Source organism: Staurois parvus, unplaced genomic scaffold (assembly GCF_062004578.1).
Source record: "Staurois parvus isolate SC_StPar_1 unplaced genomic scaffold, SC_StPar_1.0 ptg000155l, whole genome shotgun sequence".
Classification (NCBI taxonomy): Eukaryota; Metazoa; Chordata; class Amphibia; order Anura; family Ranidae; genus Staurois; species Staurois parvus.
In genome coordinates, this window is record NW_028317951.1 from 15,221,470 (window position 1) to 15,247,921 (window position 26,452).

The 26,452-nt window shown below is 46.4% G+C and overlaps 1 protein-coding gene across 1 annotated transcript in view; it reads left to right on the top strand.

The window, feature by feature from the left end:
- CLDN11 (claudin 11) overlaps positions 1-26,452 on the top strand; it is a 77,650-nt gene that overhangs the window by 30,568 nt on the left and 20,630 nt on the right. Inside the window, exon 2 of the mRNA XM_089675491.1 lies at positions 167-331. Coding sequence (XP_089531617.1) covers positions 167-331 — 165 coding nt within the window. The remainder of the gene's footprint in view (positions 1-166; positions 332-26,452) is intronic.

A 26,452-nucleotide genomic window follows, 5' to 3' on the forward strand; every position in this document is an offset into this window, starting at 1 on the left:
TTTTCCTATGACTGAAGTATATATATAATTCCTTGTGCAGGGATAACGTGCATTAGATCTGATGTGACCATGTCTCATATTAAATATCAAAGAACTGCTCTTTGTAGGTGTATTTGTACATATGTTGCTTATCACTCAGTAAAATGCATTCTCTTTCTGTTGACAGCCCATATCCAGGCAGCCCGTGCCCTGATGATAACAGGCTCTTTCCTGGGGCTTCCAGCCGTCTTCCTGCTTCTCTCTTCCATGCCCTGCATCCGAATGGGCCATGACCCTGGAGCGGAGAAACACAAGCGATTTCTGTTGGGTGGAGTGCTTATTGTCATTTTGGGTAAGCCAACGAGGAAATGCACAGTGGGAGATGCTTTACTATTGTTTTCATTTGTACCGGTTTGATTTGAAAGTGGGTGACTATAGTGGTATATGTACAGTGTTTATAGAATAATTAAAAAAAAATAATAACACACTAACATCACTGGAATAATAGGTGATAAGTAAAAGTGTATGGTTGCCAAAAAAGTGGGCTATTACTAGACTTTGTTTTCCCGATTGTCCTGACCTTGAACATAATCATACAATTCATTATAATTTTATGTTATCATTGCGACAGCTGACTGCAGAGGAATTAACAGAAGGCATAGAACAAGCAAGATCTAGTACACCCAATAATGTTATTATTTACTAAAAGAGCAAATAACAGCTGCTTGATTGGAAAATTGTCATTAAAATTAGGTGTGTGAAGATAATACTTATGCGATCAAAGCATGCAAGCTCCAACAGATATTCTGAATATGAAAAAATACATTTGGCATAAAAACACATATGGGTGTATGTATCAATGATTCAGCATGAGAAATCTAGCAGCACTAAATGGGCCTTTCAGGGTGAATCCAAAAAATCCAAATGTGAGTTTGTTAGAAAACAAGTATTTTATTGTAAATACATAATTTAAATCAATAATTAATGAACAAAAACATTTTACTAAGTATGATTTTTTTTCGTTTATGAATAAATGATTTTAATGATGTACAGTTGTGCTCAAAAGTTTGCATACCCTGGCAGAAATTGTGTAATTTTGGCATTGATATTGAAAATATGACTGATCATGCCAAAAAATGCTCTTTTATTGAAGGATGATGATCATATGAAGCCATTTATTATCAAATAGTTGTTTGGCTCCTTTTAAAATCATAATGATGACAGAAATCACCCAATTGGCCATGATCAAAAGTTTAGATACCCTGGAATGTTTGGCCTTGGTACAGACACACAAGGTGACACACACGGGTTAAAATGCAAATTAGAGGTTAATGTCCCACATCTGTGACTTTTTAAATTGCAGTTACTGTCAGTGTATAAATAGTCAATGAGTTTGTTAGCTCTTACGTGGAAGTACTGACTAGGCTAGATACTGAGCCATGGGGATCAGAAAAGAACTGTCAAAAGTCCTGCGTAACAAGGTAATGGAACTTTATAAAGATGGAAAAGGACATAAAAAGATGTCCAAAGCCTTGAATATGCCGGTCATCACTTCCACTAAGAAACAGAAAATACAGGGACCTCTTGATACCAAGCCAAGTACAGGTAGACCAAGAAAGATTGCAGCCACAACTGCCAGAAGAATTGTTCGGGATACAAAGGGAAACCCATAGGTAACCACAAGAAAAATACAGGCTGTTCTTGAAAAAAGACAGTGTGGTTGTTTTGAAGGAGCACAATATGACAACACTTCAACAAAAATGAGCTGCATGGTTGAGGTACCAGAAAGAAGCCTTTACTGCATTAATGACACAAAAAGGCCTGGTTAGGCATGTCAAGGTGTTGACAATTTTTGTTCAAGTATCACCGTATTGTACTCCTTAAAAACAACCACACCAGCTTTTTCCAGAGCAGCCTGTACAGTTGCAAGAAAAAGTATGTGAACCCCTTGGGATTACGTGGAGTTTTGCATGAATTGGGCATAAAATGTGCTCTGAACGTCATCTAAGTCACAACAATAGAAGAACACAGCCTGCTGAACATAATACTACACAAACATTAGATGTTGCCATGGTTTAATTGCACATAACATGTAAACATTCACAGTGCAGGGAGAAAAAAGTATGTGAACCTTTGGACTTAATAACTGGTTGACCCTCCTTTGGCAGCAATAACCTCAACCAAACGTTTCCTGTAGTTGCAGATCAGACCTGCACAACAATCTGGAGTAATTTTGGACCACTCCACTTCACAAAACTGTTTCAGTGTAGCAATATTCTTGGGATGTCTGGTGTGAATCGCTATCTTAAGGTCATGCCACAGCATTTCAATCGGGTTGAGGTCAGGACTCTGACTGGGCCACTCCAGAAGGCATATTCTGTGCTGTTGCAGCCATTGTTTTGTTGAATTACTTGTATGCTTTGGGTCATTGTCCTGTTGCATCACCCATCCTCTGCGGAGCTTCAGTTGGCGGACAGATGGTCGTACGGTTTCCTGCAAAATGTCTTGATAAACTCTGGAATTCATTTTCCCATCAATGACAACAATCCGTCCAGGCCCTGAGGCAGCAAAGCAGCCACAAACCCTCCCTCCGCCATGTTTTACAGTGGGGATGAGGTTTTGATGTTGGTGTGCTGTGCCTTTTTTTCTCCACACATAGTGTTGTGTGTTCTTCCCAAACAACTCAATCTTGGTTTCATCTGTCCACAGTATATTTTGCCAGTAGTGCTGTGGAACATCCAGGTGCTCTTTTGCAAACTTCAAACGTTCTGCAATATTCTTTTTGGATATTCCTCCCTGGTGTCCTCCCATGTACTCCATTCTTGTTTAATGTTTTCCTTATTGTAGATGTGTCAACAAAAATGTTAGCATGTGCCAGAGATTTCTGTAGGTCTTTAGCTGACACTCTGGGATTCTTCTTTACCTCATGCAGCATTCTGCGCTGTGCTTTTGCAGTCATTTTTACAGGACGACCACGCCTAGGGAGAGTAGCAACAGTGCTAAACTTTCTCCATTTGTAGACAGTCTGTCTTACCGTGGACACATGAACATCAAGGCTTTTGGAGATACTTTTGTAACCCTTTCCAGCTTCATGCAAGTCAACAATTCTTGATCATAGGTCTTCTGAGAGCTCTTTTCTGCGAGGCATGGTTCACATCAGACAGTGCTTCTTGAAACCAGTAAACCCAAAACAGGTGTGTGCTTTTTAAGGGCAGGAAAGCTGTCAGCAACACATCCAATATCATCACACTGATTGGAGTCAAGGTTGGCTCACTCCTGGCTCCAATTAGCTCTGGGAGAAGTCATTAAGCTAGGGCCTCACATACTTTTTCCTCCCTGCACTGTGAATGTTTACATGTTATGTGCAATTAAACCATGGCAACATCTAATGTTTGTGTAGTATTATGTTCAGCAGACTGTGTTCTTCTATTGTTGTGACTTAGATGACGTTCAGAGCACATTTTATGCCCAATTCATGCAACACTCCACGTAATCCCAAGGGGTTCACATACTTTTTCTTGCAACTGTATTTCTTTGAGGTTGCCTGTGGGGTTTTCTTTGAATCTGACAACAATTTGACAATTGTTCTGTCAGCTATGGCTGCAATCTTTCTTGGTCTACCCGACCTTGGCTTGGTATCAAGAGATCCCCGAACATTCCACTTCTTAATAGGTGATTTAACAGTACTGATCGGCATATTCAAGGTTTTGGACATCATTTTATGTCCTTTTCCATCTTTATAAAGTTCCATTACCTTGTTACACAGGACTTTTGACAGTTCTTTTCTGATCCCCATGGCTCAGTATCTAGCCTACTCAGTGCTTTCACGTAAGAGCTAACAAACTCATTCACTATTTATACACTGACACTAATTGCAATTTAAAAAGCCACAGATGTGGGACATTAACCTCTAATTGGCATTTTAACCCGTGTGTGTCACCTTGTGTGTCTGTACCAAGGCCAAACAGTCCAGGGTATGTAAACTTTTGATCATGGCCATTTGGGTGATTTCTGTTATCATTATGATTTAAAAAGGAGCCAAACAACTATATGATAATTAATAGCTTCATATGCTCATCATCGTTCAATAAAAGAGCATTTTTTGGCATGATTATTATACAGTACAGTATTTATTATACAGTATTTATTATATGATATGATATATGATCAGTCATATTTTCAATATCAATGCCAAAATTTCACAATTTCTGCCAGGCTATGCAAACTTTTGAGCAGAATTGTACATACAATAAAATATACAACCTATCTTGACGCAACGCAACCAAAAATAAACATTAAATGATCATATATATGTAATTTAATAAAAACATGTAATCAATAAATAAAAAATGTCCATTAAATTATATAACTCAAAAAACCCTCCACCACTATGTCTTCCTACTAAGGAAGCTTTTTTATTATGAGCGTAATGGGTATAGGAATAGGAGCCCCGCTACAGAATGAAGACTACTGGGGGTATGCGGATGCCATTTGTTATTACCCATGTTCTTATATGCTGACATCATAGCACTTTGGGTGCTTTTTTACTGTAAGTGGTCATGTTGGGAGTTTTAAAATAAAGTAAAAAAGTAATATCTGTATTATAATAATAATAATAATAATATACAGAGAGCACTATTCTGGCCCCATTCTGTGTTTACATGTGATATACCTGAGAATAGCACAGAGGAAAAAAGGCCAGTGAAAAACATATGTTAGAGAGCCCATGGTGGGACAACAAGCACATATTTGACCTTGGTTTAATATTAAGGTCAATAGGAGAAGGTGAGCGCATATCTGAAGCATTGGGTGAATGCATGCATCACAAAGGATCTTTTTTTTATGAAGATGAAAAAAGGATTAAGTGCACAACATAGTGGTGGAGGATTTTTTTGAGTTATATAATTTAGTGGACATTTTTTATGTATTGATTACACATTACATATAGGTACATAGTTAGTCTGGCTGGAAAAAGACAAAAGTCTACCCAGTTTGATAGACGTTGATGTTATATTATACAGTTGTGCTCAAAAGTTTGCATACCCTGACAGAAATTGTGACATTTTGGCATTTATATTGAAAATGTAACATATCATGCCAAAAACTGTCTTTTATTTATGGATAGTGATCATATGAAGCCATTTATTATCACATAGTTGTTTGGCTCCTTTTTAAATCATAATGATAACAGAAATCATCCAAATAGTCCTGATCAAAAGTTTAGATACCCTGGAATGTTTGGCCTTGGTACAGACACACAAGGTGACACGCAAATGGTTAAAAATGGCAAGTAAAGGGTAATTTCCCACATATGTGACTTTTTAAATTGCAATTAGTGTCAGTGTATAAGTAGTCAATGAGTTTGTTAGCTCTCACGTGGATGCACTGAGCAGGCTAGATACGGAGCCATGGGGTGCAGAAAAGAACCTTCAAAAGACCTGCGTAACAAGGTAATGGATCTTTATTAAGATGAAAAATTATATAAAAAGATATCCAAAGCTTTGAATATGCCAGTAAGTCAGTACTGTTCAATCACTTATGGAGTGGAAAGTTTGGGGATTTCTTGATACCAAGCCACGGTTAGGTAGAACAAGAAAGATTGCAGCCACAACTGCCAGAAGAATTGTCAAAGAAAAACCCACAAGTAACCTCAGGAGAAATACAGGCTGCTCTGGAAAGTGATGGTGTGGTTGTTTCAAGGAGCATAATACGACAATACTTGAACAAAAACAAGCTGCATGGTCAGGTTGCCAGAAAGAAGCCTTTACTGCACCAATGCTACAAAAAAGCCTGGTGAGACATGTCAAGGTGTTGTCGGTCATATTATAAGCAGACTTTTTTGTGGCATCATTGACTATTTATACATTGATACTAATTGCAATTTAAAAAGTCACAGATGTGGGAAATTAACCATTAATTGGCATTTTAACCCGTGTGTGTCACTTTGTGTGTCTGTACCAAGGCCAAACATTCCAGGGTATGTAAACTTCTGATCCTGGTCATTTGGAGGATTTCTGTTATCAATATGATTTAAAAAGGAGCCAAACAACTATGTGATAATAAATGCTTCATATGATCATTATTCTTAAATAAAAGACAACGATCAGTCATATTTTCAATATAAATGGCAACATTTTAATATTTTACAATTTCTGCCAGTATATTTTCACTGGGTGAATTTCACCAGTAAATCGTTGATAAACACACCCCATAGAGATACAGGAGCAAGTCTCTTTTTTAAAGTGATACTGTAAATTCTCTCAACATAGTTTATACAAATGACATAGTTATGAGGCTAATTTGAGCCTAATAACTAAAATCCTAATGTTTTGTTTTAGCTCTGACAATAAGCAGTTCCTTTAGGGCCCATTCATTCTTGTGAGTTGCACATTTTGCTATGTGTTCCATTTATATAATGCACATGCTACCTAGCACAACACAACATACAGACATGAAATGAGTTGAAAAAAAAAATTTGCAGATCCATTAAAATCTGACCTATGGTGTGAGAATGAATATTCTGTTTTACCACAGCACACATTCAAGTGGTGTTAAACCCTAAAGCAAAAATGTATTATATTGCAGCTTACCAATTCTGAGATGTAATGGCTGTATTAGTTTTCTTCTTCAGGCTTTCTTTCTTTTATTTTCGCCTGGTGATCCTGCCAGTAAGTCTGTTGCTTTTCAACAGAGTAACCTCTCCTGCAGATGTATCAGTTAGAGTGTTTAGACAAACCATCTACCACTGACAGGGGTGCTTACATTGATCAGCTTTTATTTATTCATGTAAAACCTTTATCCAAAAAGAAAAAAAAGAAACTGTTCCTGTAACTGCTTGTGTAATTCAATTGCTTCAATTTGTTAGTGTATCTGAATCTGCTTCTACATCTCCTCCCCTCAGACTGACAATGCTTCTGTACAAAGGTCCCCTGTGCTCTTTCATCCAGAATGGGGGCATTCTAATACATGAGATATGCCAGATCACCAGGTGAAAACAGAGGGAAAAAGCCTAAAAAAGAAAACTAATGCAGCCACCACAACTTATAATTGGTATGCTGCAATATATTACGTTTTGGGTTAAACATTGCTTTAATGTACTGCAATGCAGCAGAACAATATGAATGGTATTTTTTCTTGTCTACCTAAGGCCATTATTCAAGAGACTGTCTTGTTCAGGCCAAAGCAATGCCCTTTTTCCCATCAGTGTATATCAGCTGTCTCCAAACTGCGGCTGAGGGCCAGATGCGGCCCTTTGCTTGCTTTTATCTGGCCCTTGGGGCACTATTACATCCACTGATACCACCAATGGGGCATAATTCCTCCCAGTGATGCCAACAAAGTGGCACAATTGCTCACAATGACACTAACAATGGGGCCCAATGACACCAATGCTGGGGCACAATTCCTCCTAATGACACCAATGATGGGCATAATTCCTCCCACTGACACCAACAATGGGACACTATTCCTCCCAATGACACCAATGATGGGGCAAAATTCCTCCCACTGACACCAACAATGGGGCACAGTTCCTCCCAATGACAGCAATAATGGGGCACAATTCCTCCCACCGACACCAACAATGGGGCACAATTCTTCCCAATGACACAATAAATGGGGCTCTATTCCTCCCAATGACCACGACGGGGCACTATTCCTCCCAATGACACCAATGATGGGGCACAATTCTTTCCAATGACACAAACAATGGGGCAATATTCCTCTATTCCTCCTAATGCCACCGAGGATGGGGCCACAGTTTGGTCCCCCTAAAATCTGAAGGATAGTAAACTGTCCCTTTGTTTAGAAAGTTTGGAGACCCCTGGTATATATCAACCTCAGCGTTTAGCTGCCAACAGCAGGTGATTCTAGGCAAAAGGTAGCATGTGACTCCACGTGACAGTCGGGGTCAATCACCAAACAGCAGTACTCTCTCATGAGCGAGTGGTAGAGGCTATAGACCTGTAAACTCCAAAAACATTAATTCTTAGCTTGCTTCTTCTCACTCCCTGTAGAGCAGAATGGGGGAGCAAAGGAAGAGTGTGCAAGAGTGAGTTTTTAATTTCAGAACTAAAAATTGAAATCACTTTTTAGTCAAGTTAACTACTTTCCCTCCACCTTATAGTAGAACTTCTGCTACAGGGCAGCAGGGCTGCACCCCTGAAAAACAACCCCACACCATTATCCCCCCTCCACCAAACTTTACACTTGGCACAATGCAGTCAGGCAAGTGCTGTTCTTCTGGCAGCCACCAAACCCAGACATGTCCATTGGATTGCTAGACAGAGAAGCGTGATTTCTTACTCCAGAGAACATGTCTTCACTGATCTAGAGTCCAGTGCCGGCATGCCTTACACCACTTTATACAATGCTTTGTATTGCACTTGGTGATGTAAGACTTGGATTAGCTATTTGCTGTTGACTCTGCAGACAGTTGGTGACTTCTACGCACTGTGTGCTACAGCATGTGCTGACCCCGCTCTGTCATTTTACATGGTCTACCACTTCGTGGCTGAGTTGCTGTTGTTCCCAGTTGCTTCCACTTTGTTATAATACCACTAACAGTTGACCATAGAATATTTAGTAGTAAGGAAATTTCATGGATGGAGTTATTGCACAGGTGGCAACCTACAGTTGTGGCCAAAATTATTCAACCCCCAATGCTGTAAAGGGGTTTAGGGACTATAGTGTACATTTGGAATTGTATTCAGAATCAAATCCTACAAGGACGTTGTAACTACCCAAATGCAACTAAAATGACATCAATTGTTTATGTAATACAGTAGTAAATGGTTCTTATGTGGTTTCTTCATTGCCACAATTATTCAACCCCTTAAAGACTACCACTCTGAAGAACAGAGGTTCATACAGGTGCTTTCCATCAGGTATTGAAAACACCTGTGGATGTCACCGAGCAGCAATCAAGCATAATAAGCACCAATTAGGCAGCTTTAAAATGACTGTGATACTCAGCTCCTTCTAGACATTTACTGGTGTGGTTACAAACATGGTGAAGGCAAGAGAATGGTCCAGGAAGACAAGAGAAGAGGTGATTTCTCTTCACAGGAAGGGCAATGGCTATAAGAAGATTGCAAAGATGTTAAACATACCAAGAGACACCTTAGGAAGCATCATTCGCAAATTCAAGGCAAAGGGCACTGTTGAAACGCTACCTGGTCGTGGCAGAAAGAAGATGCTGACTTCGACTGCTGTGCGCTACCTGAAGCGTAGAGTGGAGAGAAGTCCCCGTGTGACTGCTGAGGAACTGAGAAAAGATTTGTCAGATGTGGGTACAGAAGTTTCAGCCCAGACAATAAGACGCACACTGCGTAATGAAGGCCTCCGTGCCAGAACTCCCAGGCGTACCCCCTTGCTGTCTCCAAAGAATAAGAAGAGTCGACTGCAGTATGCCAAAAGCCATGTGGACAAACCACAAAAGTTGTGGGATAGTGTTCTGTGGACTGATGAAACAAAATTAGAACTGTTTGGGCCCATGGATCAACGCTATGTTTGGAGGAGGAAGAACAAGGCCTATGATGAAAAGAACACCTTGCCTACTGTGAAGCATGGTGGAGGGTCAATCATGCTTTGGGGCTGTTTTGCTTCTGCAGGTACAGGGAAGCTTCAGCGTGTGCAAGGTACCATGAATTCTCTTCAGTACCAGGAGATATTGGATGGAAACGTGATGCAGTCCGTCACACACCTGAGGCTTGGGAGACGTTGGACCTTTCAACAGGACAATGATCCCAAGCATACCTCCAAGTCCACTAGAGCATGGTTGCAGAGGAAAGGCTGGAACATTTTGGAGTGGCCATCGCAGTCACCAGACTTAAATCCGATTGAGAACCTCTGGTGGGACTTAAAGAAAGCAGTTGCAGTGCGCAAGCCTAAGAATGTGACTGAACTGGAGGCCTTTGCCCATGAAGAATGGGCGAAGATACCCGTAGATCGCTGCAAGACACTTGTGTCAAGCTATGCTTCACGTTTAAAAGCTGTTATAACTGTAAAAGGATGCTGTACTAAGTACTAAGATTGAATGTCACTTGGGGGTTGAATAAAACTGATAATGCTGTGAGCACAGAAAAGACATTTGTGGTTATTTCATTATAACTGTTATGTTATATTTGTCTGACCTACAAGTGCCTCTTTAATGTAAATGTAAGCAAGATGACTGAATGATCAAAAGCAATGTCAAACTGGCCAAAACACTCAATTTCAGTGGGGGTTGAATAATTTTGGCCACAACTGTATCACGCTAGAACTCACTGAGCTCCTGAGAGCGACCCATTCTTTCACAAATGTGTGTAGAAGCAGTCTGCATGCCTAGGGGCTTGATTTGATACACCTGTGGTCATGGGGGTGATTGGAACACCTGAATCCAATGATTTGGAGGGATGTCCCAATACTTTTGGCAATATAGTGTGTGTGTGTATATATATATATATATATATATATATATATATATATATATATATATATATATGTGTATGTGTGTGTGAATTGCATTTCCGGGTTGGGGAAGTGCGTGCCGTCCCATCCGTGCCGCTAAGGATGTCAATCACCGGGTGCCAGCTGGAGATTCCCCTGCTGGCACCTGGTGATCGCTGTGTAGAACTGCCAGGGGAGAGACCTGTGTGTAAACAGCACAGGTATCTCTCCTGTCAGCAAGGACATGCTGCTTTGTATTTCTCGGCACAGCTGAGAAATACAAAGCAGCATGTCTCTGTAGTAAAACAGCACACAGCACACACAGTAAAACACACTCAACACACAGGTAACCCTTTGATCGCCCAAAAGTTAACCCCTTCCTACCCAGTGTCATTAGTACAGTGTCAGTGGTTTTTATTAGCATTGATCACTGCAGTAGTGTCACTTGGGATGTCAGTGGCAGTTAGTTCCCACCTGGTGTCAGAATGCCCACTGCAGCTGCTGATCGCTATCATTACTAGTAGAGATGAGCGAATCGAAGTAGGCGAAGTGGAATTCGAGTCGAATATTGGAAAATTTTCCGAATCCGAATCCGAAAAATAGCCTACTTCGGACGCGCGAATCGAAATTTTTCCTAAAATGGCGGCGGACATGTGCGGCGACGGAGCGGGGATGTCTGGGAAGGCGCGCAGACAAGGCGCGCTGACCCATAATGCATTCCTTAATGACGTGATCGCATTAGCCAATCAGCAGCCAGGCAGCCAGCACTGTGTAATGGTCGAGCTATAAATAGCGGCCATTTTAGAATTCTTCATTTGCCTCCAGTCATTCAAGAGAGGCAGACCGCTCTGTATTAGGGACAGAGTTAGGGCCACAGAAACGTTACTTAGGGACAGAGAAGCATTACTCAGGGACACAGAATTGTTAATGAGGGCCACAGAATCGTTACTTAGGGCCAAAGAAACGCTAGTTAGGGCCACAGAATTGTTACTCAGGGACAGACAGAATTGTTACTGAGTGCCAGAAAATTGTTACTTAGGGCCACAGAAACGTTAGTTAGGGCCACAGAATTGTTACTCAGGGACAGACACAGAATTGTTACTGAGGGCCACAGAACTGTTACTTAGGGCCACAGAAACGTTATTAGGGCCACAGAATTGTTACTCAGGGACAGACAGAATTGTTACTGAGTGCCAGAGAATTGTTACTTAGGGCCACAGAAACATTAGTTAGGGCCACAGAATTGTTACTCAGGGACAGACACAGAATTGTTACTGAGGGCCACAGAACTGTTACTTAGGGCCACAGAAACGTTAGTTAGGGCCACAGAATTGTTACTCAGGGACAGACACAGAATTGTTACTGAGGGCCACAGAACTGTTACTTAGGGCCACAGAAACGTTAGTTAGGGCCACAGAATTGTTACTCAGGGACAGACACAGAATTGTTACTGAGGGCCACAGAATTGTTACTTAGGGCCACAGAATTGTTACTCAGGGACAGACAGAATTGTTACTGAGTGCCAGAGAATTGTTACTTAGGGCCACAGAAACATTAGTTAGGGCCACAGAATTGTTACTCAGGGACAGACAGAATTGTTACTGAGTGCCAGAGAATTGTTACTTAGGGCCACAGAAACGTTAGTTAGGGCCACAGAATTGTTACTCAGGGACAGACACAGAATTGTTACTGAGGGCCACAGAATTGTTACTTAGGGCCACAGAAACGTTACTCAGGGACACAGAATTGTTACTGAGGGCCACAGAACTGTTACTTAGGGCCACAGAAACGTTATTAGGGCCACAGAATTGTTACTCAGGGACAGACAGAATTGTTACTGAGTGCCAGAGAATTGTTACTTAGGGCCACAGAAACGTTAGTTAGGGCCACAGAATTGTTACTCAGGGACAGACACAGAATTGTTACTGAGGGCCACAGAACTGTTACTTAGGGCCACAGAAACGTTAGTTAGGGCCACAGAATTGTTACTCAGGGACAGACACAGAATTGTTACTGAGGGCCACAGAATTGTTACTTAGGGCCACAGAATTGTTACTCAGGGACAGACAGAATTGTTACTGAGTGCCAGAGAATTGTTACTTAGGGCCACAGAAACGTTAGTTAGGGCCACAGAATTGTTACTCAGGGACAGACAGAATTGTTACTGAGTGCCAGAGAATTGTTACTTAGGGCCACAGAAACGTTAGTTAGGGCCACAGAATTGTTACTCAGGGACAGACACAGAATTGTTACTGAGGGCCACAGAATTGTTACTTAGGGCCACAGAAACGTTACTCAGGGACACAGAATTGTTACTGAGGGCCACAGAACTGTTACTTAGGGCCACAGAAACGTTAGTTAGGGCCACAGAATTGTTACTCAGGGACAGACACAGAATTGTTACTGAGGGCCACAGAATTGTTACTTAGGGCCACAGAAACATTACTCAGGGACACAGAATTGTTACTGAGGGCCACAGAACCGTTACTTAGGGCCACAGAATTGTTACTCAGGGACAGACACAGAATTGTTACTCAGGGACACAGAATTGTTACTGAGGGCCACAGAACCGTTACTTAGGGCCACAGAATTGTTACTGAGGGCCACAACCGTTACTTAGGGCCACAGAATTGTTACTCAGGGACACAGAATTGTTACTGAGGGCCACAGAACCGTTACTTAGGGACACAGAATTGTTACTGAGGGCCACAACCGTTACTTAGGGCCACAGAATTGTTACTCAGGGACACAGAATTGTTACTGAGGGCCACAGAACCGTTACTTAGGGCCACAGAATTGTTACTCAGGGACACAGAATTGTTACTGAGGGCCACAGAACCGTTACTTAGGGCCACAGAATTGTTACTCAGGGACAGACACAGAATTGTTACTGAGGGACACAGAATTGTTACTGAGGGCCACAGAAACGTTAATCAGGGACACAGAATTGTTACTGAGGGCCACAGAACCGTTACTTAGGGCCACATAAAAGTTAATCAGGGACACAGAATTGTTACTGAGGGCCACAGAACCGTTACTTAGGGCCACAAAATTGTTACTCAGGGACAGACACAGAATTGTTACTGAGGGACACAGAATTGTTACTGAGGGCCACAGAACCGTTACTTAGGGCCACAGAAACATTAATCAGGGACACAGAATTGTTACTGAGGGCCACAGAACCGTTACTTAGGGCCACATAAACGTTAATCAGGGACACAGAATTTTTACTGAGGGCCACAGAACCGTTACTTAGGGCCACAGAATTGTTACTCACGGACAGACACAGAATTGTTTCTTGAGGGACACAGAATTGTTACTGAGGGCCACAGAACCGTTACTTAGGGCCACAGAAACGTTAATCAGGGACACAGAATTGTTACTGAGGGCCACAGAACCGTTACTTAGGGCCACGTAAACGTTAATCAGGGACAGACACAGAATTGTTACTGAGGGACACAGAATTGTTACTGAGGGACACAGAATTGTTACTGAGGGCCACAGAACCGTTACTTAGGGCCACAGAATTGTTACTTAGGGACACAGAATTGTTACTGAGGGCCACAGAACCGTTACTTAGGGCCACAGAATTGTTACTTAGGGACACAGAATTGTTACTGAGGGCCACAGAACTGTTACTTAGGGCCACAGAATTGTTACTCGGACAGACACAGAATTGTTACTCAGGGACACAGAATTGTTACTGAGGGCCACAGAACCGTTACTTAGGGCCACAGAATTGTTACTCAGGGACACAGAATTGTTACTGAGGGCCACAGAACTGTTACTTAGGGCCACAGAATTGTTACTCAGGGACACTGAATTGTTACTGAGGGCCACAGAACTGTTACTTAGGGCCACAGAATTGTTACTCGGACAGACACAGAATTGTTACTCAGGGACACAGAATTGTTACTGAGGGCCACAGAACCGTTACTTAGGGCCACATAAACGTTAATCAGGGACACAGAATTGTTACTGAGGGCCACAGAACCGTTACTTAGGGCCACATAATTGTTACTCAGGGACAGACACAGAATTGTTACTGAGGGACACAGAATTGTTACTGAGGGCCACAGAACCGTTACTTAGGGCCACAGAATTGTTACTCAGGGACAGACACAGAATTGTTACTCAGGGACACAGAATTGTTACTCAGGGACACAGAATCGTTGAATTAAAGAGTATGTCAGACAACATGCAGAGGAGTGGCAGAGGAGGCAATGTTTTAGGAGCGAGCAGACGTGGCAGCAGAGGAAGGGGTCGAGGCAGCACTATTCGCAGCCAGAGGCCAGTGCTCCCGGTGTCATCCAGCGGTCGTGTCTCCACCGACAACCCTGCCGTCGTCGATTGGTTGGCTCGGTCGTCTTCCTCTTCCCAGGTCACCTCTGACACCTACAGCCAACGGTCGGTGGGTACGTCAGACACAACCGTTAGTTGGCATGGCCCGGGACCAAGCCCACTGAAATCACGTGTCCTCTACCTGCCCCTGTCCTTTGGTGTTCCCTCACCAAGCGAAGTATCGCATGCTGTGGGCTCAGCCCCACTGTACAGTGAGGAAGAGCTAACAGAGGGCGGTCAGGAACGGGGGGAGACATCCGCCTTTTCAGCAGCCAGGCGAAGAAGTAGTGGCGAGGAGAGTGGCTCGGTAGCCGGTCTAGAGACAGGTCTGTCTCCTGACCCAGACGCAGCCGAGGGGGCTAGTAGTGAGGCGGAGACCCTACTTGATGATGAGGAGGTTGATCGCACTTGGCAGCCTCGTCGTCATCAGGCAATTTCTTCCGCATCATCAGGAGAAGAGGGTGGCAGCTTGGCAGCGAGCGAAACAGTCGGTGGGTTGCCCAGGAGACAGCAGCAGGGTCGCAGCAGTGTCAGTGGAGCCAAACGGCCACGGAGTAGAGCACCAGCTCCACTGCAGCCTACCACCACGGCCAGTAGTGGTGCCGGTGTGCACGGAGGAAGCAGCAGTCAGCTAGTGAGGAGTATCGGGGGCAAAGTTTCCTACTCGGCGGTGTGGCAATTTTTCGTCAAGCCGCCCGAGGAAGTAAACGTAGCCGTATGTCGACTATGTGGCCAGAAAGTCAAGCGTGGCCAGGGGGCCCATGTTGGGACTACAGCGTTGCGGCAGCATATGCAGCGTCGCCATTTGGTGGCCTGGGAAAACCGTGATAAAGATACGGCGGTTCTGCCCGCCTCAGCCCCCGCTCCATCACCCGCTCCGTTACTTGCTCCGTCACCCGACGTCAATCGCCCTCCATCAGCCAGTCAAGGATCCAACACCTCTGCTGAGGGGAGTTGTCGCTCGTTGGCATCTTCCGCTCGTTCAGATGCTCCTTCTCCTGCTACTCCTCTTCACGGATTCCGTCAGCAGTCTTTCTTGGAATCCGTTTCCAAGAGACAACAGTTTGCGAGCACGCACCCGACGGTGCAAAAGCTGAACGTCCTCCTGTCCAAGTTGCTGGTGCTGCAGTCCCTCCCTTTCCAAGTGGTGGACTCAGCACCTTTCCGAGAAATGATGGCTTGTGCCGCGCCGTGGTGGAGAGTGCCAAGCCGTCATTTCTTCGCCAAAAAGGCAGTGCCAGCCCTGCATTCACATGTAGAAGAGATGGTGGGCCAGTCTTTGAGCATGTCGGTCTCTGCCAAAGTGCACGGCAACGCCGACGTGTGGAGCTGTAACTACGGTCAGGGACAGTACATGTCATTTACGGCCCACTGGGTGAACGTGGTGCCGTCACAGCCGCACCAGCAACTTGGACAGGTCACGCCGCTTTTGCCTCCACGTTTGCACGTCCTTGGTCCACAAAAGATGTCCGCCTCTACCACCTCTTCTTCCGCCGTGTCCTCAGCCGCCACCCCCGTGCCAAGTCCCATTACCCGACCGGCATATCACATGTGCAGGGCGCAACGGTGTCACGCTGTTCTGCACCTGGTATGCCTTGGCGAACGTAGTCACACAGGGGAGGAACTTCTGAGTGTAATGAACAGAGAAATCGACAGATGGCTGTCTCCGCGCAAACTGAAAATCGGAACCATGTTGACCGACAACGGAAAGAACATGGTGTCTGCTCTGCGTCAAGGAAGGTTGTGCCATGCGCCATGCATGGCTCACGTGTTCAATCTGGTTGTCAAGCGGTTCCTAAAATCCACCATCCCACTGCAAGACATCCTTAAAATGTCACGTAAACTTTGCATGCATTTCAGCCATTCCTACACCGCAAAGCACACCCTCATTGAGCTGCAGCGGCAGAACGGAATTCCACATCATCGCCTGATCTGCGACGTTGCAACAAGGTGGAATTCAACCCTACACATGTTAGACCGCCTTTACAAGCAGCGAAAGGCCATCACCGATTTCCTGATGTTACAAGCGGATAAAGGTACTCCCCTGTGTAACTTCGATGTCAGCCATTGGCAGCTCATGCGTGACACCTGCCGCTTGCTCAGGCCCTTTGAGGAGGCCACGCTATTCGTGAGTCGGCAGGACTATGGGATGAACGACGTCATTCCTCTGTTGCACGTCCTTGAACAAATGCTGTTAACAATGGCTGGTCAGGGTGCGGTAGACGTGGCGCACAGATCTCAACGCCACATGACCCCTGTGGGGGCAGGACAGGAAGAAGAGGAGGAGGTAGAGGAGGACATTTGTGCTCAGGAATTATTGAGTGAAATGGGTGGTTTTTCCACTCAGCGGACAGGAGTGGAGGAGCAGGAGCATCTGGTAGAGGAGGAGGAGGAGGAGACAGAGGACCCAGACACACCGTGGCAGTATGCTGTGGAGATGGAGGCAGGGAGTCCCTCGCATTCCTTGGCACAAATGGCCCATAGCATGCTCGGTTGCTTGCGTAGCGACAGCCGAATAATAACCATCAGACAGAGGGATGACTTTTGGCTGTCCACCTTGTTGGACCCTCGCTACCGTTCAAAAATGGTGGCCTTTTTCACACCTGCTGAGAGGGAGGCCAAAATAACGTACTATAAAAACCACCTATGTAGTCAGTTGGTCTCTGCCTTTGTGCGCCAACGTCCATCCTCAGACACTGTGGGCCCTGTGCGCTCGCGTTCCACTGCCATGGCAGCAGGGGAGGGGTGGGGTGGTAGGAGCAGTGGCAGCTCCACCAGCAGCGGCTGCCTCAGTCTGCAGTCGATGATGAGTAGCTTTCTTCACCAGCGCAGTGAGGAAACTACTAACCAGCCGCAGCAGCAGCAGCAGCAGCATCAGGTGGACCTGGAGCAGGACCTCAAACAACAGGCTTGGGCCTACTTGGACAGCACCCTGCCAACTGAGGTAGACAATCCCCTTGACTACTGGGCAACGAAACTTGACCTTTGGCCCCAACTAGCTGAATTTGCCCTTGAAAGGCTGTCATGCCCGGCCAGTAGCGTGGCATCGGAGCGCGTGTTTAGTGCGGCAGGAGGTATTGTAACTCCGCGGAGGACACGACTGTCCACCCAAAGTGTGGAGAGACTCACGTTTGTGAAAATGAATCAGGCGTGGATTAGTCTCGATTTCAAACCACCAGTTCCTGACACAACTGACTAAATCCGCCATGAATCATGCCTCAAACATGTGCCACTTTCAGGTCTCCTCACACACTGCTGGTGTGTTCCATTTTTTGTCATAGGGTGCTGGCAGATTACGGGCCTCCCATAGCTGCTGCCAGGCCCCTAATCTGCCATAGGCCCCTATATACCGCCTCCTCATGCTGCTGCCAAGTCCAGAGTCTGTCATGGGTCCCTGTACGGCCTCCCATTGCTGCTGTCTCCATCGCCACACTCTGCCATGTGCCACTTTCAGGTCTCCTCACACTGCTGGTGTGTTGAATTTTTTGACATAGGGTGCTGGCAGATTACGGGCCTCCTATAGCTGCTGCCAGGCCCCTAATCTGCCATAGGCCCCTATATACCGCCTTCTCATGCTGCTGCCAAGTCCAGAGTCTGTCATGGGTCCCTGTACGGCCTCCCATTGCTGCTGTCTCCATCGCCACACTCTGCCATGTGCCACTTTCAGGTCTCCTCACACTGCTGGTGTGTTGAATTTTTTGACATAGTGTGCTGGCAGATTACGGGCCTCCTATAGCTGCTGCCAGGCCCCTAATCTGCCATAGGCCCCTATATACCGCCTCCTCATGCTGCTGCCAAGTCCAGAGTCTGTCATGGGTCCCTGTACGGCCTCCCATTGCTGCTGTCTCCATCGCCACACTCTGCCATGTGCCACTTTCAGGTCTCCTCACACTGCTGGTGTGTTGAATTTTTTGACATAGGGTGCTGGCAGATTACGGGCCTCCTATAGCTGCTGCCAGGCCCCTAATCTGCCATGGGCCCCTATACCGCCTCCTCATGCTGCTGCCAAGTCCAGAGTCTGTCATGGGTCCCTGTACGGCCTCCCATTGCTGCTGTCTCCATCGCCACACTCTGCCATGTGCCACTTTCAGGTCTCCTCACACTGGTGGTGTGTTGAATTTTTTGACATAGGGTGCTGGCAGATTACGGGCCTCCTATAGCTGCTGCCAGGCCCCTAATCTGCCATAGGCCCCTATATACCGCCTCCTCATGCTGCTGCCAAGTCCAGAGTCTGTCATGGGTCCCTGTACGGCCTCCCATTGCTGCTGTCTCCATCGCCACACTCTGCCATGTGCCACTTTCAGGTCTCCTCACACTGCTGGTGTGTTGAATTTTTTGACATAGGGTGCTGGCAGATTACGGGCCTCCTATAGCTGCTGCCAGGCCCCTAATCTGCCATGGGCCCCTATACCGCCTCCTCATGCTGCTGCCAAGTCCAGAGTCTGTCATGGGTCCCTGTACGGCCTCCCATTGCTGCTGTCTCCATCGCCACACTCTGCCATGTGCCACTTTCAGGTCTCACACACTGCTGGTGTGTTCAATTTTTTGACATAGGGTGCTGGCAGATTACGGGCCTCCTATAGCTGCTGCCAGGCCCCTAATCTGCCATGGGCCCCTGTACCGCCTCCTCATGCTGCTGCCAGGTCCACAGTGTCTCATGCCATGTGCCACTTTCAGGTCTCCTCACACTGCTGGTGTGTTGAATTTTTTGACATAGGGTGCTGGCAGATTACGGGCCTCCCATAGCTGCTGCCAGGCCCCTAATCTGCCATGGGCCCCTATACCGCCTCCTCATGCTGCTGCCAAGTCCAGAGTCTCTCATGGGTCCCTGTACGGCCTCCCATTGCTGCTGTCTCCATCGCCACACTCTGCCATGTGCCACTTTCAGGTCTCCTCACACACTGCTGGTGTGTTCAATTTTTTGACATAGGGTGCTGGCAGATTATGGGCCTCCCATAGCTGCTGCCAGGCCCCTAATCTGCCATAGGCCCCTATATACCGCCTCCTCATGCTGCTGCCAAGTCCAGAGTCTGTCATGGGTCCCTGTACGGCCTCCCATTGCTGCTGTCTCCATCGCCACACTCTGCCATGTGCCACTTTCAGGTCTCCTCACACTGCTGGTGTGTTGAATTTTTTGACATAGGGTGCTGGCAGATTACGGGCCTCCCATAGCTGCTGCCAGGCCCCTAATCTGCCATGGGCCCCTATACCGCCTCCTCATGCTGCTGCCAAGTCCAGAGTGTCTCATGCCATGTGCCACTTTCAGGTCTCCTCACACTGCTGGTGTGTTGAATTTTTTGACATAGGGTGCTGGCAGATTACGGGCCTCCCATAGCTGCTGCCAGGCCCCTAATCTGCCATGGGCCCCTATACCGCCTCCTCATGCTGCTGCCAAGTCCAGAGTCTCTCATGGGTCCCTGTACGGCCTCCCATTGCTGCTGTCTACATCGCCACACTCTGCCATGTGCCACTTTCAGGTCTCCTCACACACTGCTGGTGTGTTCAATTTTTTGACATAGGGTGCTGGCAGATTACGGGCCTCCCATAGCTGCTGCCAGGCCCCTAATCTGCCATAGGCCCCTATATACCGCCTCCTCATGCTGCTGCCAAGTCCAGAGTCTGTCATGGGTCCCTGTACGGCCTCCCATTGCTGCTGTCTCCATCGCCACACTCTGCCATGTGCCACTTTCAGGTCTCCTCACACTGCTGGTGTGTTGAATTTTTTGACATAGGGTGCTGGCAGATTACGGGCCTCCCATAGCTGCTGCCAGGCCCCTAATCTGCCATAGGCCCCTATATACCGCCTCCTCATGCTGCTGCCAAGTCCAGAGTCTGTCATGGGTCCCTGTACGGCCTCCCATTGCTGCTGTCTCCATCGCCACACTCTGCCATGTGCCACTTTCAGGTCTCCTCACACTGCTGGTGTGTTGAATTTTTTGACATAGGGTGCTGGCAGATTACGGGCCTCCTATAGCTGCTGCCAGGCCCCTAATCTGCCATGGGCCCCTATACCGCCTCCTCATGCTGCTGCCAAGTCCAAAGTCTCTCATGGGTCCCTGTACGGCCTCCCATTGCTGCTGTCTCCATCGCCACACTCTGCCATGTGCCACTTTCAGGTCTCCTCACACTGCTGGTGTGTTGAATTTTTTGACATAGGGTGCTGGCAGATTACGGGCCTCCTATAGCTGCTGCCAGGCCCCTAATCTGCCATAGGCCCCTATATACCGCCTCCTCATGCTGCTGCCAAGTCCAGAGTCTGTCATGGGTCCCTGTATGGCCTCCCATTGCTGCTGTCTCCATCGCCACACTCTGCCATGTGCCACTTTCAGGTCTCCTCACACTGCTGGTGTGTTGAATTTTTTGACATAGGGTGCTGGCAGATTACGGGCCTCCTATAGCTGCTGCCAGGCCCCTAATCTGCCATAGGCCCCTATATACCGCCTCCTCATGCTGCTGCCAAGTCCAGAGTCTGTCATGGGTCCCTGTACGGCCTCCCATTGCTGCTGTCTCCATCGCCACACTCTGCCATGTGCCACTTTCAGGTCTCTTCACACTGCTGGTGTGTTGAATTTTTTGACATAGGGTGCTGGCAGATTACGGGCCTCCTATAGCTGCTGCCAGGCCCCTAATCTGCCATAGGCCCCTATATACCGCCTCCTCATGCTGCTGCCAGGTCCAGAGTCTCTCATGGGTCCCTGTACGGCCTCCCATTGCTGCTGTCTCCATCGCCACACTCTGCCATGTGCCATTTTCAGGTCTCCTCACACACTGCTGGTGTGTTGAATTTTTTGACATAGGGTGCTGGCAGATTACGTGCCTCCCATTGCTGCTGCCAGGCCCGTAATCTGCCATGGGCCCCCGTACCGACTCCTCATGCTGTGACGTTGCAACAAGGTGGAATTCAACCCTACATATGTTAGACCGCCTTTACGAACAGCAAAAGGCCATCACAGATTTCCTGATGTTAAAAGCGGATAAAGGTACTCCCTGTGTAACTTAGATGTCAGCCATTGGCAGCTCATGCGTGACACCTGCGCTTGCTCAGGCCCTTTGAGGAGGCCACGCTATTCGTGAGTCGGCAGGACTATGGGATGAATGACGTCATTCCTCTGTTGCACGTCCTGGAACAAATGCTGTTAACAATGGCTGGTCAGGGTGCGGTAGACGTGGCGCACAGATCTCAACGCCACATGACCCCTGTGGGGGCAGGACAGGAAGAAGAGGAGGAGGTAGAGGAGGACATTGGTGCTCAGGAATTATTGAGTGAAATGGGTGGTTTTTCCACTCAGCGGACAGGAGTGGAGGAGCAGGAGCATCTGGTAGAGGAGGAGGAAGAGGAGACAGAGGACCCAGACGCACCGTGGCAGTATGCTGTGGAGATGGAGGCAGGGAGTCCCTCGCATTCCTTGGCACAAATGGCCCATAGCATGCTCGCTTGCTTGCGTAGCGACAGCCGAATAATAACCATCAGACAGAGGGATGACTTTTGGCTGTCCACCTTGTTGGACCCTCGCTACCGTTCAAAAATGGTGGCCTTTTTCACACCTGCTGAGAGGGAGGCCAAAATAACGTACTATAAAAACCACCTATGTAGTCAGCTGGTCTCTGCCTGTCTGCGCCAACGTCCATCCTCAGACACTGTGGGCCCTGTGCGCTCGCGTTCCGCTGCCATGGCAGCAGGGGAGGGGTGGGGTGGTAGGAGCAGTGGCAGCTCCACCAGCAGCAGCTGCCTCAGTCTGCAGTCGATGATGAGTAGCTTTCTTCACCAGCGCAGAGAGGAAACTACTAACCAGCCGCAGCAGCAGCAGCAGCAGCATCAGGTGGACCTGGAGCAGGACCTCAAACAACAGGCTTAGGCCTACTTGGACAGCACCCTGCCAACCGAGGTAGACAATCCCCTTGACTACTGGGCAACGAAACTTGACCTTTGGCCCCAACTAGCTGAATTTGCCCTTGAAAGGCTGTCATGCCCGGCCAGTAGCGTGGCATCGGAGCGCGTGTTTAGTGCGGCAGGAGGTATTGCAACTCCGCGGAGGACACGACTGTCCACCCAAAGTGTGGAGAGACTCACGTTTGTGAAAATGAATCAGGCGTGGATTAGTCTGGATTTCAAACCACCAGTTCCTGACACAACTGACTAAATCCGCCATGAATCATGCCCCAAACATGTGCCACTTTCAGGTCTCCTCACACTGCTGGTGTGTTCCATTTTTTGTCATAGGGTGCTGGCAGATTACGGGCCTCCCATAGCTGCTGCCAGGCCCCTAATCTGCCATGGGCCCCTATACCGCCTCCTCATGCTGCTGCCAAGTCCAGAGTCTCTCATGGGTCCCTGTACGGCCTCCCATTGCTGCTGTCTCCATCGCCACACTCTGCCATGTGCCACTTTCAGGTCTCCTCACACTGCTGGTGTGTTCCATTTTTTGTCATAGGGTGCTGGCAGATTACGGGCCTCCCATAGCTGCTGCCAGGCCCCTAATCTGCCATGGGCCCCTATACCGCCTCCTCATGCTGCTGCCAGGTCCAGAGTCTCTCATGGGTCCCTCTACGGCCTCCCATTGCTGCTGTCTCCATCGCCACACTCTGCCATGTGCCACTTTCAGGTCTCCTCACACTGCTGGTGGGTTCCATTTTTTGTCATAGGGTGCTGGCAGATTACGGGCCTCCCATAGCTGCTGCCAGGCCCCTAATCTGCCATGGGCCCCCGTACCGACTCCTCATGCTGCTGCCAGGCCCGTAATCTGTCATGGGCCCCTGTTGTTGCTTGTTGGCATATTCCGCTCGTTCAGATGCTCCTTCTCCTGCTACTCCTCTTCACGGATTCCGTCAGCAGTCTTTCTTGGAATCCGTTTCCAAGAGACAACAGTTTGCGAGCACGCACCCGACGGTGCAGAAGCTGAACGTCCTCCTGTCCAAGTTGCTGCTGCCAGGCTCGTAATCTGTCATGCGCCCCTGTACCGCCTCCTCATGCTGCTGCCAGGTCCAGAGTGTGTCATGGGCCCCCGTACCGACTCCTCATGCTGCTGCCAGGCCCGTAATCTGTCATGGGCCCCTGTACCGCCTCCCCATGCTGCTGCCAAGTCCAGAGTGTGTCATGGGTCCCTGTACGGCCTCCCATTGCTGCTGCCAGGCCCGTAATCTGCCATGGGCCCCCGTACCGACTCCTCATGCTGCTGCCAGGCCCGTAATCTGTCATGGGCCCCTGTACCGCCTCCTCATGCTGCTGCCAGGTCCAGAGTGTGTCATGGGTCCCTGTACGGCCTCCCATTGCTGCTGTCTCTATCGCCACACTCTGCCATGTGCCACTTTCAGGTCTCCTCACACTGCTGGTGGTTTCCATTTTTGTCATAGGGTGCTGTATGGCCTCCCATTGCTGCTGCCTCCACCGCCACACTGTGGCTCCACACTCTGGTTTTGGCCCCGTGACTGCCCAAATGAGTGAAGTGTGCGGTGATTCTAAGATCGACGGCACTCATCTGCATGTCATACTGACTGACAGAATTATTTCTCTTCCCCAGCAGACTCCAAGGGCATTTAAATTAAAGGTACAGTGTTCTGCACTAATATTAAGTCTCTCTGAAGCCTAGAAACACCCTTTTTTAAGTTAAATTCACAGCGAATATATTCGACTCGAATCGAAATTTTTCCACGAATTCGCCGAATCAGTCGAATCGAATTTTTGAATACTTCACTCATCTCTAATTACTAGTATAAAAATTCCAATGTATATATACTGCCATTTGTAGATGCTATAACCTTCACATAAACCAATTCATTTACACGTATTGGGATTTTTTTTTTAGCAAAGATGTAGCAGAATACATTTTAGCCTACATTTATGAAGAAATTAGTTTTTTTTTAAATTTTCTTTACTGGATATGTTTTATAGCAAAAAGTCAAAAATACTGTTTTTTTTTCAAAATTGTCAGTCTTTTTTTGTTTATAGCAGAAAAAATAAAAACCGCAGAGGTGATCAAATATCACCGAAAACAAGCTCTATTTGTGGTAAAAAAAGGACATAAATTTCATTTATGTACAGTGTTGCATGACTACGCAATTAAAAGTTTAAAAGTAAAAGAAAGTTCAAATAACGCAGCGCCGTATCACAAAAAATGGCTGGGTCAGTAAGGGGGGAGACTCCTCAGAAGGGAAAGTGGTTAATAACATAATTTCAGTGTTTGTATTTATAGTTTTCAGCCAGCAGATGGAGCTCTAGACTTCCTTTCCTTTGTTTACCATAACAAGTTAAACAATTTGGTAAAAAATGTCTACTGTTTACGGAGCTCAACGGCTGAAGTTAAAATTACATCCCCCAAATTTTGTTCTTTCCTGATGCAGTCTCTGTATCTTTGATACTACGCCTCCACTGTGCAATCTTACTCCTTGTGTTATCCTTTCCTTTCCCATCATTGACCATTATAGATAACAGGTAATATTATACACCCAAACAAAACTTTGATATGGGAGCCACAGAGCTAAAAGGTGAACTTGCCCGTTAACCCCTAGTGGATGGAGCCCAAGCTGATGCAGGTAAATTATGATCACAAACATTTGTCCTCAAATTTGCATTGTTTTTTTGCATTTTACAATTCAACCAACTTTTTTTTACTGTACTCTCTGATATTAAATAAAAAATAAAAAAAAATACGCACACAGCTAAATAAGATAAATAACCCTCTCTCTCCCTGCTCTGTAAAAAATGGCTATTGCAGTGTGCTCTCTCTATTTAGAAAAGCCCATAATGCTCTGTGACACCAGCATCTTTGGTGCCCACCATGTTAATTGTTTTTATTTGTATTCCACAAGTTTTTTTTTTTAATTACATGGGAAAACAATTATTATACAGTAAACAAAAAATGTAAATTCGAATGAACCCAAATGAATTATTGCTTCTCTTTAAACAGAAACAATGCGCATTACATTACCCCTTTCTCCAGCAATAAATTTCCGAGACGTTGATGTATTAATGTGAGCGTTCCGTTTAGTGCCCTGCCCCCTTATGTGGGGAAGTCAACTGATTATACAGCAAAGGACTCTGACAAGAACTGGTGTCGTTTCCTGTGACTTAAATCATATTACATGATAGGATGTAACCATCTGTCAGCCAAAGGAAGCAGAATAAAAGAAGATTTTTCCACATATGAATGCATTTTCTTCCTAAATATAATTAACGTAATAAAAGAACGAGGAAATGTAGTTACAGACATATTGGCTTTCGTTCAAATGACGTTGTCTTTGGCAGAGGACAGAAAATGTGGAGAAGGTACAGAAATATTCAGCACTTATGAGAAAAGTAATACAAATTATTTATAGCAAAATACATTATGTCTGTTTGAAGCAAATGGCCAGAGTAGAATTAAAGGGACACTATCACCTGCTTATTTAGGGCAAAGTCACAGTGGCACTTGAAAGGCAACCCCCAGGCAAGGTATACTTACCCATCTATACTTCTTCGCCACCTTCACACTACAGTTATCCATGATGGTAGATGATGTCACTGCTTCCCTATGTGACAGCATTCAGGCTTAATGATTGTCCCTTAGGTTACGTTTTAACCCTATTTTTGCCAAACACATTGCAACCACGTGCTTTTGCTTGAATCGGTTGCATTCATTAGGCTTGCTGATCACAATATGTTGGATAGTTTTTGCTACAGATGTGAAGCATCACAAACACGGCATTTAAACACCTCCATCTGTTGCTA